Genomic DNA, 13,996 nt, shown 5'->3' on the forward strand with positions numbered 1-13,996 from the left:
TCAAGGTGCCTAAATTAACTGAGTTTAATTATCAGCAATGGGAATTAAGATTCATATGTTTCCTTCGAGCAAAAAGATTAGATATATGCTTAGACCAAGACAGAACAGCTGAAAATATGGCTGAATGGGACAGTGCAAACTATTATGTGAAGTGCATGCTTTTGGAAGCTCTCTCAGAGAAACAAGCCATATTAGTGGAGGGAAAAGATACACCAAAGGACATTTTATATAAACTGAGAACTATGTATGCAACTACATATGCAAAGCAGCAACCAATTTGGTTGGCAGAGTTAAATGAAACCAAATTAAGGGATAAAAGTAAATGTAATGATCACATTATGCATCTTATGTCTTCATTTCAAAAATTAGAACTTTCTGGAATTCCCATGTGTGATGCATTGAAAAGAGCATTTCTTTTTACCTCACTATCAAAGAAGTTTGATGTTTTTAGGTCTGTAAATGAGGCCATTGAAGGGCAATCTTTTGAACAGGCAACATCAAAACTAAGGCAGGAATGCATAATAAATGATTCTGAGGAGATGTGTTCTCAAAGTCAGTCAGAGAGAAATGAAACAAATTTCTTGGCAAAGAACAGAGGAAGGCGGAGCTATGGGAAAACTCCACCCAAGGGCAAGCTGATTTGCTACTCATGTGGAAAGGAGGGACATGTATCTAAATGGTGTAAGGAAACACAAAACACTCCCTCTAGCTCACCTAAGCCAATGGAACTAAAGAATTTTCAAACCAGGAAATGTATGAAGGACAAAGATAAACACAAGGGTTTTCTAATGGCAGAAAAATCTTTGACTATGGTAAATAATAATTCAAATGAAAGTACTTGGATTTTGGATTCAGGGAGCACATGCCATTTAACCAATTGTAAAGATTTCTTTCAGGAAATGTGTCCAGAAGAAGGAATTCTTAAAACTGCAAACGCAGGGACTGCTAAGATCCAAGCAAAAGGTATTGGATTCTTAAAATGCAAAGTGTCTAATGAAGTTAAAGAAATTCCTGTAAGTGATGTCTTGTATATTCCCCAAGCAGTTTGTAATATGCTTAGTGTATCTACATTAGATAAGAAGGGATTTGTGATTCATTTTGAAAACAGTAAGTGCACAATCTCTAAAAATGATGAAGTGTATGCTGAAGCTTTTATGCATAATGATGTTTATAAACTGAGCATTTCAGGTGAAGCCTCACATATGGTGCAAGTAAGGAAGAATGATGGTAAATGTAGTCTGGAAATCTGGCACCGCCGCCTGGGACATCGTGATTTTAAGGTGATCCAGGATCTTTACAGTAAGCAACTGGCCACCGGCATTCAGATAAGTGCAGATGCTGGTAAAATGGAGAAATGCATAGACTGTGTTACTCAAAAAGGTGTGAGACCCTCATTTCCTGCATACACAGGAAATAGGAGTAATAAAGTGCTGGACTTAATACACAGTGACTTATGTGGACCGTTTAATATCCCATCATTGGGAAATAACAGTTTTGTGCTAATATTCTTGGATGATTTCTCTAGATACTGTGTGGCCTATTTGCTGAAAGAAAAAAGTCAAGTCACAGACATGCTGAAGAAATACGTAGCCATGGTGAGCAACAAATTTGAAAGAAAACCAAAGGTTCTTCAGACCGACAATGGTGGTGAGTTCACTTCACAAAGCATGCGCACATTTCTAGAACAAGAAGGCATTCAGCATATCACAACAGTAGCTTATACACCAGAGCAAAATTCTGTTGCAGAGAGAAAATTTAGGTCAATTGTGGAAATGACCAGATGTATGCTGTCAGATAGCAATCTCCCTAAAAGACTATGGGGGGAAGCCATTCTCACAGCAGTGTACCTACAAAACAGAATGCCAACTAAAGGCGCTGAGCGCACACCACATGAGACATGGCATGGTAGGAAGCCAAACCTGTCACACATAAGAACATTTGGAAGTACAGCATATGCTCATGTACCAAAGCAAAGAAGGCATAAGCTGGATTCCACAACAGAAAGGGGCATTTTAGTTGGCTATGCTCCAGGACACAAAGGATATAGAATTTTAAATCTGAAAACTGGCATTGTTGGCATAAGACATGTTACATATTTTGATGAAAACAAAAGGGTTGATAAAGGCTGGATTATCCCAGATGAGCCTTATCATCCAGAATATGAAACTAGAACCATAATAGACATGCCAGTGTATATAAATGCCATACCAAGGCAGATGTCTGAAAGCAACTCACCTGTATCTAACGAGGAACAGGCAGAGGAAACAGACACAGAAAGGATCATTGAAGAAGACAGTACAGTTGGAGAAGGGGAATCAATTGGAGAAGGACTCTCAGATTTAGAGGATGCAGAAAGGTCAGACCAACCTGTTGTCAGACGCTCATCCAGGGAAAACAAAGGTGTTCCACCCCCAAGACTGTCTTACCTAACAAAGTCAGCAGAAGCTCAAGAGCCCTTAACATGGGATGAGATTGAGAAAATGCCAGCAGAAGAAGCTGCTGAATGGCATAAAGCTGCACAAGAAGAAATTGATGCATTGGATAAAAATAATACTTGGATTCTTACAAAATTACCTCCTGGCAAGAAAGCTATAGGATGCAAATGGGTATTCAAGTTAAAAAGGAATGCACAAGGAAAAGTGGAAAGGTATAAAGCCAGATTAGTGGCAAAGGGATATCTTCAAAAATATGGAGAAGATTTTGATGAAGTGTTTGCACCTGTAGTGAAACACACGACAATTAGAACACTTCTGAGCATTGCAGTCTCAAAAGGCATGCAAGTCAACCACATTGATGTGAAAACAGCGTTTCTTCACGGAGATATAACTGAAGACTTGTACATGGAACAACCAACAGGTTTCATAAATACAAAACAAAGACAGCTAGTGTGTAAATTAAACAAAGGTCTTTATGGATTAAAGCAAAGTGCAAAATGTTGGAATGATAAATTGCATGAAATATTGACAAATTTAGGATTTAAGCAAGGTGAAGCAGATAAATGCTTGTACACTAGGTGCACAAATGGACAATATGCATACATTTTAGCTTTTGTTGATGATCTGCTCATTGCAAGCAAAAGTGAGCAAGAGTACAAGGACATTGTAAAATGTTTAAACCTCAATGTTGAGATAAAAGAACTTGGAAATGTGTCATACTATCTTGGTATAGAAATTGAGAAACAAAATGATGGTTCTTATCTTCTAAGCCAGAAGCAGAAAATAAATGAGCTTATTGAAAGTTTAGGTATGCAAGATGCCCAAGTTGTAAGCACTCCCATGATCACTGATTTTCTGAAGGATGAAACAGTAAGAGAACCTTTACCAGATAACATCCAATATAGATCAGCCATAGGTAAGCTTTTATATCTAGCTACCACATACAGGGCTGATATAGCAAATGCAGTAGGAATTTTGAGCAGAAGGGTCAGCTCACCTACCAAATCAGATTGGACTGCAGTTAAAAGGATGGTAAGGTATTTAAAGGGTACCATTGATTGTAAATTAAAGATTTCAGCCAATAGTAATCCAAAACTAATATGTTACTGTGATTCAGATTGGGCAGGGGATCATTCTAATTATAAATCCACAAGTGGATATGTGTTTATGTATGGAAATGTACAAATTTCATGGGCCAGTCATAAACAAAGTATTGTGAGTTTGTCTTCTACAGAAGCTGAATATGTGGCTGTATCGGAAGCGTGCAGAGAACTGATGTGGATTGAAAAACTTTTGCTGGATTTCGGAATAGCTGAAAAGAGACCAATCCAGATAATGGAAGATAATCAGAGCTGCATCCGACTGTCACAGAATGACAAGGTTCAGTCACGCACCAAGCACATCGCAACGAAATACCACAACGTGCGAGAGTTGGCGAAAGAAGGGGTCATCAGTCTACACTATTGTCACACCAGTGAGATGACAGCTGACATCATGACCAAACCGTTACCCAGAGAACATTTTGTGAATCTGCGTATAAAGCTTGGACTTTGTATGAATAAATAATTGCATGACAGTTATGCATGAGAAGGGGTTTGTTGGAATTTATTGTATTTTACATGCATTGCCTGTCACCTATTATTTCTCTGTGATTACTCTGTGACCTCTGATGTAAATTACTTAGAGAGGTCACACAGCTATGTAACTTCCTGTTGGGGGTTAGACACAGCACATGCAGCACATGGAGCACATGGAGCTCATGATCTCTCCTAACCTGAGAGGATCTATGGTGGTGTGAGCATCCATTACCATCTAAGCACATGGAAGGAGCTGATAATACAAATGTATAGTAATATGTATATAAAAGCCTGTCTGATTATAATCTAACTACAAACTGTGAGTAAACAGATGTTTTGTTACTTCAACTTTAAAGTGACTCAGCAGTGAATTATTCAGGGGTGAATGAGAGAGAGATGAAGAAAGAAATTAACATTTCTAAAGCTGAAGCTGTGTGTACTAAAATCTGCTAATTATTTACTACAAATAATCCAACACTTGTAAGAGTTCGTAGCCACCATTTTAAACTGTGGAGTGGAGCCAGTGCGGGAAGCAGCGGCTGGGGTTCGCTGTGCTGCCTGACCAGACACCAAAGTCACCTCCTCGAGTCTCAGTGCTTGAGAGGAGGGGGCTTTTGGCATGTGAACTGGAATCAGCAGGGCCGCCAAGAGGGCAAGGCAAAATTCCCTGGGCCTCCAAGGGGGAAGCCCCCGACAGGAGCAGGAGAGAGAAAACTCCAGCGCTGGGCCCCTCTTGGAGGCTGGGGAGGACCCAGAGGAGCAGACACAGCAAGCTGGTGGGGGGGGGGGGGGCCTGCTAGCAGAAGATTTCTTCCTCCAGCGCTGCTCTTCTTCACAGTCTACCGCATTGCCTTCCAAGCGGCTGATTTTACCCTCAGGCCGCGCATGCTCGGTTTTGAAACTGAAGACCTGAAAGAAAAAGCAGACGCAGGGGCAAGCCACACGGCAGAGTGAAGAAGAGCAGCGCTGGAGGAAGACTCTTCTGCTGACGGAGCCTTGGGATCCATAAGTACATAAATACATAATACATATTGGGACAGACCAAAGGGCCATCAAGCCCAGCAATCTGTTTCCAACAGTGGCCAATCCAGGTCACAAATATTTGGCAAGATCACAAAAAAGTACAAAACATTTTATGCTGCTTATCCCAGAAATAGTGGATTTTCCCAAGTCCAATTTAGTAATGGTCTATGGACTTTTCCTTTAGGAAGCCATCCAAACCTTTTTAAAACTCTGCTAAGCTAACTGCCTTTACCACATTCTCTGGCAATGAATTCCAGAGTTTAATTACACGTTGAGTGAAGAAACATTTTCTACGATTCATTTTAAATTTACTACTTTGTAGCTTCATCGCATGCCCCCTAGTCCTAGTATTTTTGGAAAGCGGAAACAGACGCTTCACGTCTACCTGTTCAACTCCACTCATTATTTTATAGACCTCTATCATATCTCCCCTCAGTCGTCTTTTCTCCAAGCTGAGGAGCCCTAGCCGCTTTAGCCTTTCCTCATAGGGAAGTCATCCCATCCCCATTATCATTTTTGTCGCCCTTCTCTACACTTCTAATTCCACTATATGTTTTTTGAGATGTGGTGACCAGAATTTAACACAATATTCGAGGTGCAGTCGCACCATGAAGCAATACAAAGGCATAATAACATCATTTTTGTTTTCCATTCCTTTTCTAATAATACCTAACATTCTATTTGCTTTCTTAGCTGCCGCAGCACACTGAACAGAAGGTTTCAACGTATCATCAACGCCAGTCAAGGTATTTACAGTTGCGGCAGGCAGCATCAGCAACAATCCTTGCGGACGGGGGGGGGGGGGGGTGGCAATCCCGGGGGTGGGGAGGCCCGGTGGCGGCCCTGCCTCTTACCTGGTTCAGTCTCTCGGTGGCCCTGAGAGTCAGGGGCCAAATGCGGATGTCACATGCAAAATGCATGCGACTTGGTATGTCTGCCACAATACAGAGGTCCAGGAAAGGAAGAGCAGGAGCTCTAGAAAGTGAGCAGAGTGAGTAGATCGGATTACTGTAAAAGTGGATTGAAGTACTATGAGAAGGCTGATACAGAGGTCCAGGAAAGGATAAGCAGGAGTTCTAGAAAGTGACCAGAGTGAGTAACTTGGAATACTGTGATAGTGGAGTGGATTCCTAAGAGAAGATTAGATCACTGTGAGAAGGCCCTGATACAGGACGGAAGGGCAGGAGCTCTAGTGCATGACCAGAGTGAATGAACCTGAGTGCTGTAACCTGCCTGAGGTAAGCCATGAGGTTAATGAAGTAAAGTGTACAAGTGTGCTGAAGAATATTGGGACATTGTTATTGAACTGTACAAGAGTACTGGAAAGTTAAGCAGAAGTAAAGTACAGGAGACTCCAAGACAGATCAAAGGAGAGAGAAAGAAAGAGATGCCTGTTGTACAAGGAAGGCTGCAGAAGAGAGAAGCAGTGTTTGAGTTTAACCTACTAGGCAGAAGCCTAGGCAATTGAAATTAAAAGAGAGAGAAACTGCTTGATGTTAAAAACTTGTTCCTGTGAAGTAATAAGCTAAGAAACTAGATAAATAAATACTTTATTTTATGGTTGCACCTTTTTGTCCGGCTGTATTATTGTACCAGCCATGCCCAAGATCTCACAGTTACTAAAACAGCTTTAAAAATTATTGTAACTGGTAGAAACAGCACTTATAAACTCTGTATTTTGTGCTAATTGTTCTACACTGTTCTATATAATTCAGAGGACCAAATTTCAGTGAGGATATCCTGTTTCCTGATGGGTTAATCTTAATTGTTGTAATCTGCCTTGGGAAGCCTTGTGTTATAAAGATGGAACATATTGAAATTAAATGGAAGTAAAATGAAACTCTCCTTTCATTGGGGCACATGGAATCACATTTTCACTTAATCTTTTCTAGAAGTTTACATTTTAGATACACAAATAGATTATTCTATTTTGAGTATGTTTCAGGGACAAGTGGTTTTATAAATCAAAATAAAAATATATTTTGTTTCATACAGATCTTTGTTTAAACATAATTCAATGGGCTATAAGCCCCTAATGTAGTCCATTGATGTTCTTATATTTTGTTTTTTTTTTGTGATGACTTATCCTGTGCCAAAACTGAAAACTCTTATCTCTTCCATATGGTTGATAAGGAAAGAAACTAATTGTGAACACTATCCACCCTAAAATGTTGTTTTGTGGCTGTAGATGAGGAATTGTGATATTGAATAAATAAGTATATATGTTGTTCCTAGTCATGCATCCAAAGGTTATATAATCCTTTCAAGAAAGCCTGTTAATCGTTTCTTATTAGTGGAACATAACCACAAAGGCATGGTATGGTCGCATTTTCAATATGATAATATTAGAGTCCAGCTAAGGAACAGGCTATTGTGAGTTAGTCTTCACTGAACCAAACTTGCTTTCCTGGTTCCATCACCATCCAGCTGGATGGGCAGTATCTTAAAAGGTGGAGGATAAAGGATTTTTTTTTGTACATTTATATCCCACATGATCCCAAGCAAATTCAGGTTCAATGTGGCTTACATTTGAAAATACAGTGAGACAGAATAATAGAATTCAGTTATATCATGGGAGCAAGTAGATATGTGTGAAACATTTAATAAAGTTGAGATTTGCATATATACCCAACTGGGCATTTAAAAGTCTGGCCTTTAATGCGCATATTCAGAAATCGTATAGACAATTATTCAAACATTATCACATGCACACACCAGAACAGGCATCCATACACACACACTGCATAAGTCAACAACAACTTCTACAGAGTACATTCAAAACTTAATTTTTATTTTCTCATTTCCATCTTCCAAAATTCTAGACAGCAGATGTACAGATCATCAGAACCCAAAGCAGTGCAAAACAAGTATTCAGAAAGAAAACAGTTTATACCTAATTGCTCAACCACTCTTAGGGTTCACCTTTGGATTTAAAAAGCAAAACCATGTTCACGCAAGGACTGGATTAAAACAAACATTAAAGCAAATGCCCTTAATATGTAATACTTGGTAACAATAATGAAACAGTGATGAAATATTTACATAGCAAGCACCCTGAGCCAACAGATTTATTTTCCATTGACCATAAATTAACTTTGTATGAACTTGGAGACTAATAGTGTGCTGAATTGGGCAATGTTGGCACATTTAGACTGACTCTGGACAGAACTTCTTCATGAAGGAACCCCTTCCCTCATTATTCAATACCCCCCTGTGAAATAGTAGTTAAAAAAAAGGCAAATGCATTTTTATAATATACCACTGCAATCCACAAAACAAAATGAACAAGTTGTCACATGCCATCTTTTCTTTTGATGTAGGCACAGGGAAAAATGTTATATACTCCCAGGTTTCAACCTAATTAATGTTGTGTTTTTAATAAATAGTAAGTCTATTGTTAAGCACCTGATTCTCATAAAATGATGTCAGTTTTGGTGGCCCTTTACTAGGTGGAAAACATCTCTGCACCAATACTTCCTCTGTGTACATCTGTATGCTGCCCAAGCCGGCATGTTTGAAAATATAAGTGAAATCAAATAAAAATGCCAAATGCCACCAACAATAAAGAACGACCAACATGGGTAGAGCAGCACATAGGCTTGCTATGTTTTGAGTGAGGAGGGATGACGGCTACGCGGCGGAGACGGAAAGGGATATAAACCTAATTGGAGTCAGCTTCTTGACGTCATGCTGTCTCCTGTTGATTATCTAATCTTAGCGTCGGTGACATGATATGTTCAACGAGGTAGGGCTTGTGGTTGTGGCTATAGTGGGAGCTGGTGCCGGCTTGTGGCTATAGAGCTGGAGTGCGCGTTGGTGGCCTGTGGCTATAGTAGGAGCTGGAGTTCGCGTTGGTGGTGGCCTGTGGCATTGGTTGTGCCTCTTACTGTACATGAATGTTTGGGAGTAGTAAGTTTTCGTTTATTCTCCGTTACCAGGTTTTGAAAGTGGAGCAGAGGAAGGCGCTGGTTGCAGGTAACAATTTCCTGCTTGCTGACTAAAGAGTCCCGGCCCTGCCAATAGTGTAGAGTGGCTGTGGACTCCTAGTTCTTTGTTCGCGTTAAATTTGTTCATTGTTATTAGCCAGCCCATGGGACGGGGCAGGGCAGAAAAAAAGCCTCTTGCAGATTTCTGATATTATCGAAGTAATGTATATGGGGAACGCCTGGAAAAAAACCAGGACGTTTCATCACTGGCTTTCTGCTTATTATACTCAGAAAAGGTAATGAAATGGCGTGCCGTGTTTTCAAGTGTTCCTCATGTTCATCACTGGATTTCTTATTATGATACCCTTGAAATAATGAAACTTTTTTTCCAGGCGACCCCTTTGTACATCTGCCTTCATCTCGGTGAGGTTGTCCCCAGTGTCGTTCTTGGGTTATGGACTGGCTGAGACTTTCCCTGGCCTGATAATGTCCGATGTTACCAGGGCCTTGATTCTTGACTTTATAGCGTACAAATTATTGCAGAAGGGACATAATTGGACTGAGCTGGATATAAATGGCTGCAGGCTGGACGCAGCTGATGGTGTGACTGTAGTGAATGGGAGCTCTTCTGTGCATGGAGTATCATTAGCCTGGAACCCGGGTGTGGTAGCAGGCACAGTGGTGAAGCAAACCCTGCGGGAAGCAGGGGATGAATTTGAGCTCAGGTATCGCAGGGCTTTCAGTAACTTGACATCCCAACTCTACATCACCCCAGATACTGCGTACCAGAGCTTTCAGCAGGTGGTAAGTGAACTTTTCCGAGATGGAGTCAACTGGGGACGCATAATAGCTTTCTTCTCCTTTGGGGGGGCGCTGAGTGTGGAAAGCGTGGATAAGGAGATGGCCGGCTTGGTGCAGAACATTACTACCTGGATGACTTTATACTTCAGCCAGCATTTGGAGCCCTGGATTCATGAGAATGGAGGCTGGGTAAGGAAAGTTTACCTGCTGAGCTGTGGGATTGTTTGCTACATGTGCTGTCAGTAGTGTTTGAAAATGAATATTTTAAAGTCCTGGTTACTGTGGACTGATTCCCAAACTTTTGAAATGATTGGTTGGGGGTGGTGGGAGAGCGTGAGCGCCTGAGCCTGAACTGTGGGTGGGGGAAGAAACCTGAGCTTTTACTGTGGGCTGTTGCTCTGTTTCTTTTTGGGCTGCCCTTTGAATTTGGGTACCCTGCTGCCAGAGAACTAGCCTAAACCACTTCTGTCAGGTGGGTTAAATTTAGGAGCTAAGCAGATAGTCCACAATTGAGCCAGATGGATTTGAGCCTGGTTTGATTTTGGAAAATTTGGACATTGAGTAGATGTATTTTCTTAGATCTCTACCCAGATTATCCCATATCAATCATAAATTTCTTGAGATCCCTTCTGTGTGTTTTTTTTTTTTTTAAATCTCTTGTACTGTTGGTTTTTCAAGGTGCTCATTTTCAAAGCACATAGACTGTTACATAGGTAACTATGTAAGTCTATATGCTTTGAAAATGAGCCTCTAAATCAGTTTGCAAAACTTGTAGAAGACTTACATATCCCTAGTTTAAAAGCTTCTGATAAATGATAAATGGATTTTGGCCTTGGATAGTACAAACATTTACTATTCCTCTTTTTTGTTCTTCTATTCCAGTACTTAGTATATTTCTGTTTATTCCAGATTACTGTAGTTGATGTCATCTACACAAGACAAAATGCATAAATATACCCCAATAAATGCCCCAGTTCTGCCTTTCTATATTCTGTGGCCTCGGCTGCAGTTCTTTCCCTCCTCCCCAGGCCTAGCATTAGGGGGTGGCAAACAGGCAATTGCCCTGGGTTGACATGACACATGGGATCTTGAAGTGCCTCAAGCTAAAGGAGGCATAGCCTGTAGGTGGGCTTTTGGTCTTTTTTTTTTTTTTTTTAGTCTGTTCCCAGCCCTATCCCCCTGTACAACAGTTCTCTGCTACTTGGTGCTCCCCCCCCCCCCCCCCCCCCCCCCGATTACTAGTGCAGTAGCATTTATTGCCAAGTGCTGAGCTCTGCAGCTGTGTGTTACCCAAGTATGCTTCATGTAATAATAAGCTAATGTGCATGATTTTTAGAGTTTGCTTAGCTGCTCTGTGCTCCACAAATCAAGGCTATAAATTCACCAGTACACAGCTGCTGCCTGGGAGATTAGAACACACCACTCAATAAGTGACTTATTGAAAGCAAAGATTAATCTCCCAGCACTCAGGAATGTCATTGTCTTCAGACTCTCCATGGAGCAGGGTGAGGCTGGGCAGTCTCATTGGCACAGCCAGAAAGACAGCTCACTTCCTGGTGTGTTGCTGCCTCCCTTTTCCTGGGGCAGGTTGCTCTTGCTAGCACAGCTAGGGAGACATCCTCTCTGTGGGCTTGGGCCTTACAGGACTGAGGGATAGTCTGCTTGTCTGTAGTGTGTTGAGGGCTGTGGGGAAGGGGGATATATAGGCTTATAAGGTAAAGGGGGTTGGAGACTATTGGGCCAAGAGTGGCTTTGTATAGGGTGTTTTTCTATTTAGTGATTTTGGGGGGGGGGGGGGGGCAGCAGACTGATCTGTCATCAGCCTCTTACTCCCTTCATCTTTTTCCCAAACTTGTACTGAGGTGGCACAAGGTTTGCCGCAAAAGCAGCACCCGTTTGGCGCTCTGCCCACTGAGCATTGGGGAGGAGTACGTAATGCCCTCTTTAGCATGCATTTGCATGTTCATTGCGTTCCGAGCTGGCAAGCACTTTAATATGCGCTTGCCAGCTCTGATCTGGTGGGAACAAATGTGCTAGTACAGCGCTATTGGTCTCTAGTGCCTGTCATTGCTTTTGATTATCTGCCCATTAGTTAGGCAGAATCTGCCTTGAACCTTGCTCTTGCTGGGGGTAGGAAGGAGCTTTGAGTCTGGCCTGGTACCATGGTGGTGGGTCACCAAAGAATGCTGTTGCTTTAAGCTGCAGTAACAAGAAGTGGAAAACAGCCTAAGAGATAGGAGAAGGACTGGGCTTCAGGAATTTGAGTAGCAAAACACTTGATGCAGGAGAGCCTGAAGGATGGGGCTGAGGAGGAACTGCAGGCTAGCATGAGGGGGGGAGGGCAGCACTCACTGTTTCTGAAGTGGTGAAGGCTGTCACTGCCAAGCCTTTGCTACCCACACCTTTTCCTGTAGAGCATGATAGGACTCTAATACTGCGCATGTGCAACACTGCCTGCTGTGTCTACTTTGCTTTCTGGGAAACCAGACTGTAAAGTTTCCTAGAATCACTTGAGGTTCTGCCTTGTTTGTTTCCATGGTGCGAAGCAGGCATTAAAATTGTGGTTTTTGCTTCTAAAAATGAGTTTGCTTTCTTGTCCTTTGCCTGACAGACTGCTTTTGTGGATCTCTATGGGAATAATGCTGCAGCTGAGAGTAGAAGACAGCAAGAGAAGTGTGGCAGATGGCTATTGACAGGAATCACACTGGCTGGTGTCTTGCTGCTGGGTTCTTATCTGTGCCGCAAATAAATGGTCATCCCAGCTCTCAAATGGATATGCTGACAGACTGAATGCTGTATCGCTTCATAGGGACAGAAAAACCAAGGTTCCCAGATCCAGCTCGTACTGGACTATCAGAAGGCCCTACACCCAATGCATTCACTGTATCAGAGAGCGATGGAACTGCTTTTAATGTGTACAACTGAAGGGCCATGTTGAAAATAATGAATGTGATAGAACCAAGCTTCTCTTGCATAGGCCAAAAGGAGAGATGCTTTTGCTGAATATTTTTTATACCTCAACTGTCCCAGACAGGTTCCTAAAAGCCTCCAGTGAGAGGATTCCAGCACCTCCCCCACTGTCACTACCATCACTATTACAATATTTAGGTAAATTGTCTTAACTATGCAGCTGAAGTCCACTAGCAGTGGAGATGAACAATAGCTCACTGTCCTAACTTAACCCCCCTCAATTCAAAGAGGCTGATATAGTCCTGCTTTTACCACACTGTACAGGTGCCAATGTGCTCTTCTCTTAGAGAATAACATAGCTGGGCCTGCACCCTTGTCTTGCAGTGCTCTTCGTTGCCTCTTCTAAATAAAGTTCACTCCTGCAGTCTCACTTTGTTCTCCTGCCATCCTCTGCAGTTTTTCTCTGGGTCCAAGACCAAGCCCCTGTGCTGAGGATAGTGGGAGATTGCAAGGTCTGCACTAGTCCTAGTTTTGATCAATTTCTTTATGGCAGTGGATTTTTTTTTCTTGAAAATCTCTGCACAGGTTCTTTCATTCAGTGTGACAGCACAATGGCCTAGCTGGCCTTTCCTGCATTTATAACATTCATTTAAATTTTCCTTCCTAACTCTGGATGTTGTATTTGTCCTGATATTTTACCAAACAGCATTTGAATTCAAAGCCTGGCCAATTCGCTGTTACCTGCTAATTTTATGTTCTAATCATTATTCTTAAAACCACAGTCATTCTAGACATAGTCTGCCACCTGCTCTGTGCTTAGAAGCTGACAGAGCTTTTTGAAGTGGGTTTACAGCAACATGAAATATTGAGTTGTAGATTTTTCCCTTTAGTGAATATGGGATGATGTGCTGGAATGTTTCTCTCTAGAAGAGGGTAGAGTAAGCTGACAGTTTCTGTTACGCATATGCAGCACTTGTTTTGATGAGTGTCATAGTTCTGCTGAGTGAGATTTTACAATGCAACCTTTACCATTATCCTATTAATAAAGCTGATCCCAGGTGTGCTGGCCTACTAATATATAAGTAGGACTGGCTTGTTGCTGAAGATGATCCCTTTTGTGTGTGTGTGGGGGGGGGGGGGGGGGGGAATGGGAATTGGTTCACTATTGCTGAAGTGATAGATAAGCAGAAAGGAAGGAAAGGTTGTTGATACCTCACTGTAGTGAAGTTGGGGGGGGGGGGAGGGGAGGCAGGGACAGAAATAATCTTAATCCATGGTGCTATGATGAGGAAGAAGAGAGGAAAAGAAAACTTGATGCTTGGTA

At 41.8% G+C, this 13,996-nt stretch overlaps 1 protein-coding gene across 2 annotated transcripts; it reads left to right on the forward strand.

Moving 5' to 3' along the window:
* Nucleotides 1-8,729: 8,729 nt before the first annotated feature.
* BCL2L1 (BCL2 like 1) lies at nt 8,730-13,781 on the forward strand. 2 transcript variants are annotated; one of them, XM_030212975.1, is made up of 3 exons: nt 8,730-8,780; nt 9,354-9,951; nt 12,374-13,781. In XM_030212975.1, the coding sequence occupies exons 1-3, from the start codon at nt 8,764-8,766 to the stop codon at nt 12,509-12,511; spliced, it is 753 nt and encodes a 250-aa protein (XP_030068835.1). In that variant the 5' UTR covers nt 8,730-8,763; the 3' UTR covers nt 12,512-13,781. The 2 variants fall into 2 exon arrangements, with proteins under 2 accessions (XP_030068835.1, XP_030068836.1); XM_030212976.1 differs by lacking the exon at nt 8,730-8,780 and adding an exon at nt 8,792-8,944.
* Nucleotides 13,782-13,996: the final 215 nt, after the last annotated feature.

This window comes from Microcaecilia unicolor, chromosome 8 (genome assembly GCF_901765095.1).
Source record: "Microcaecilia unicolor chromosome 8, aMicUni1.1, whole genome shotgun sequence".
In the NCBI taxonomy this organism is placed as follows: domain Eukaryota; kingdom Metazoa; phylum Chordata; class Amphibia; order Gymnophiona; family Siphonopidae; genus Microcaecilia; species Microcaecilia unicolor.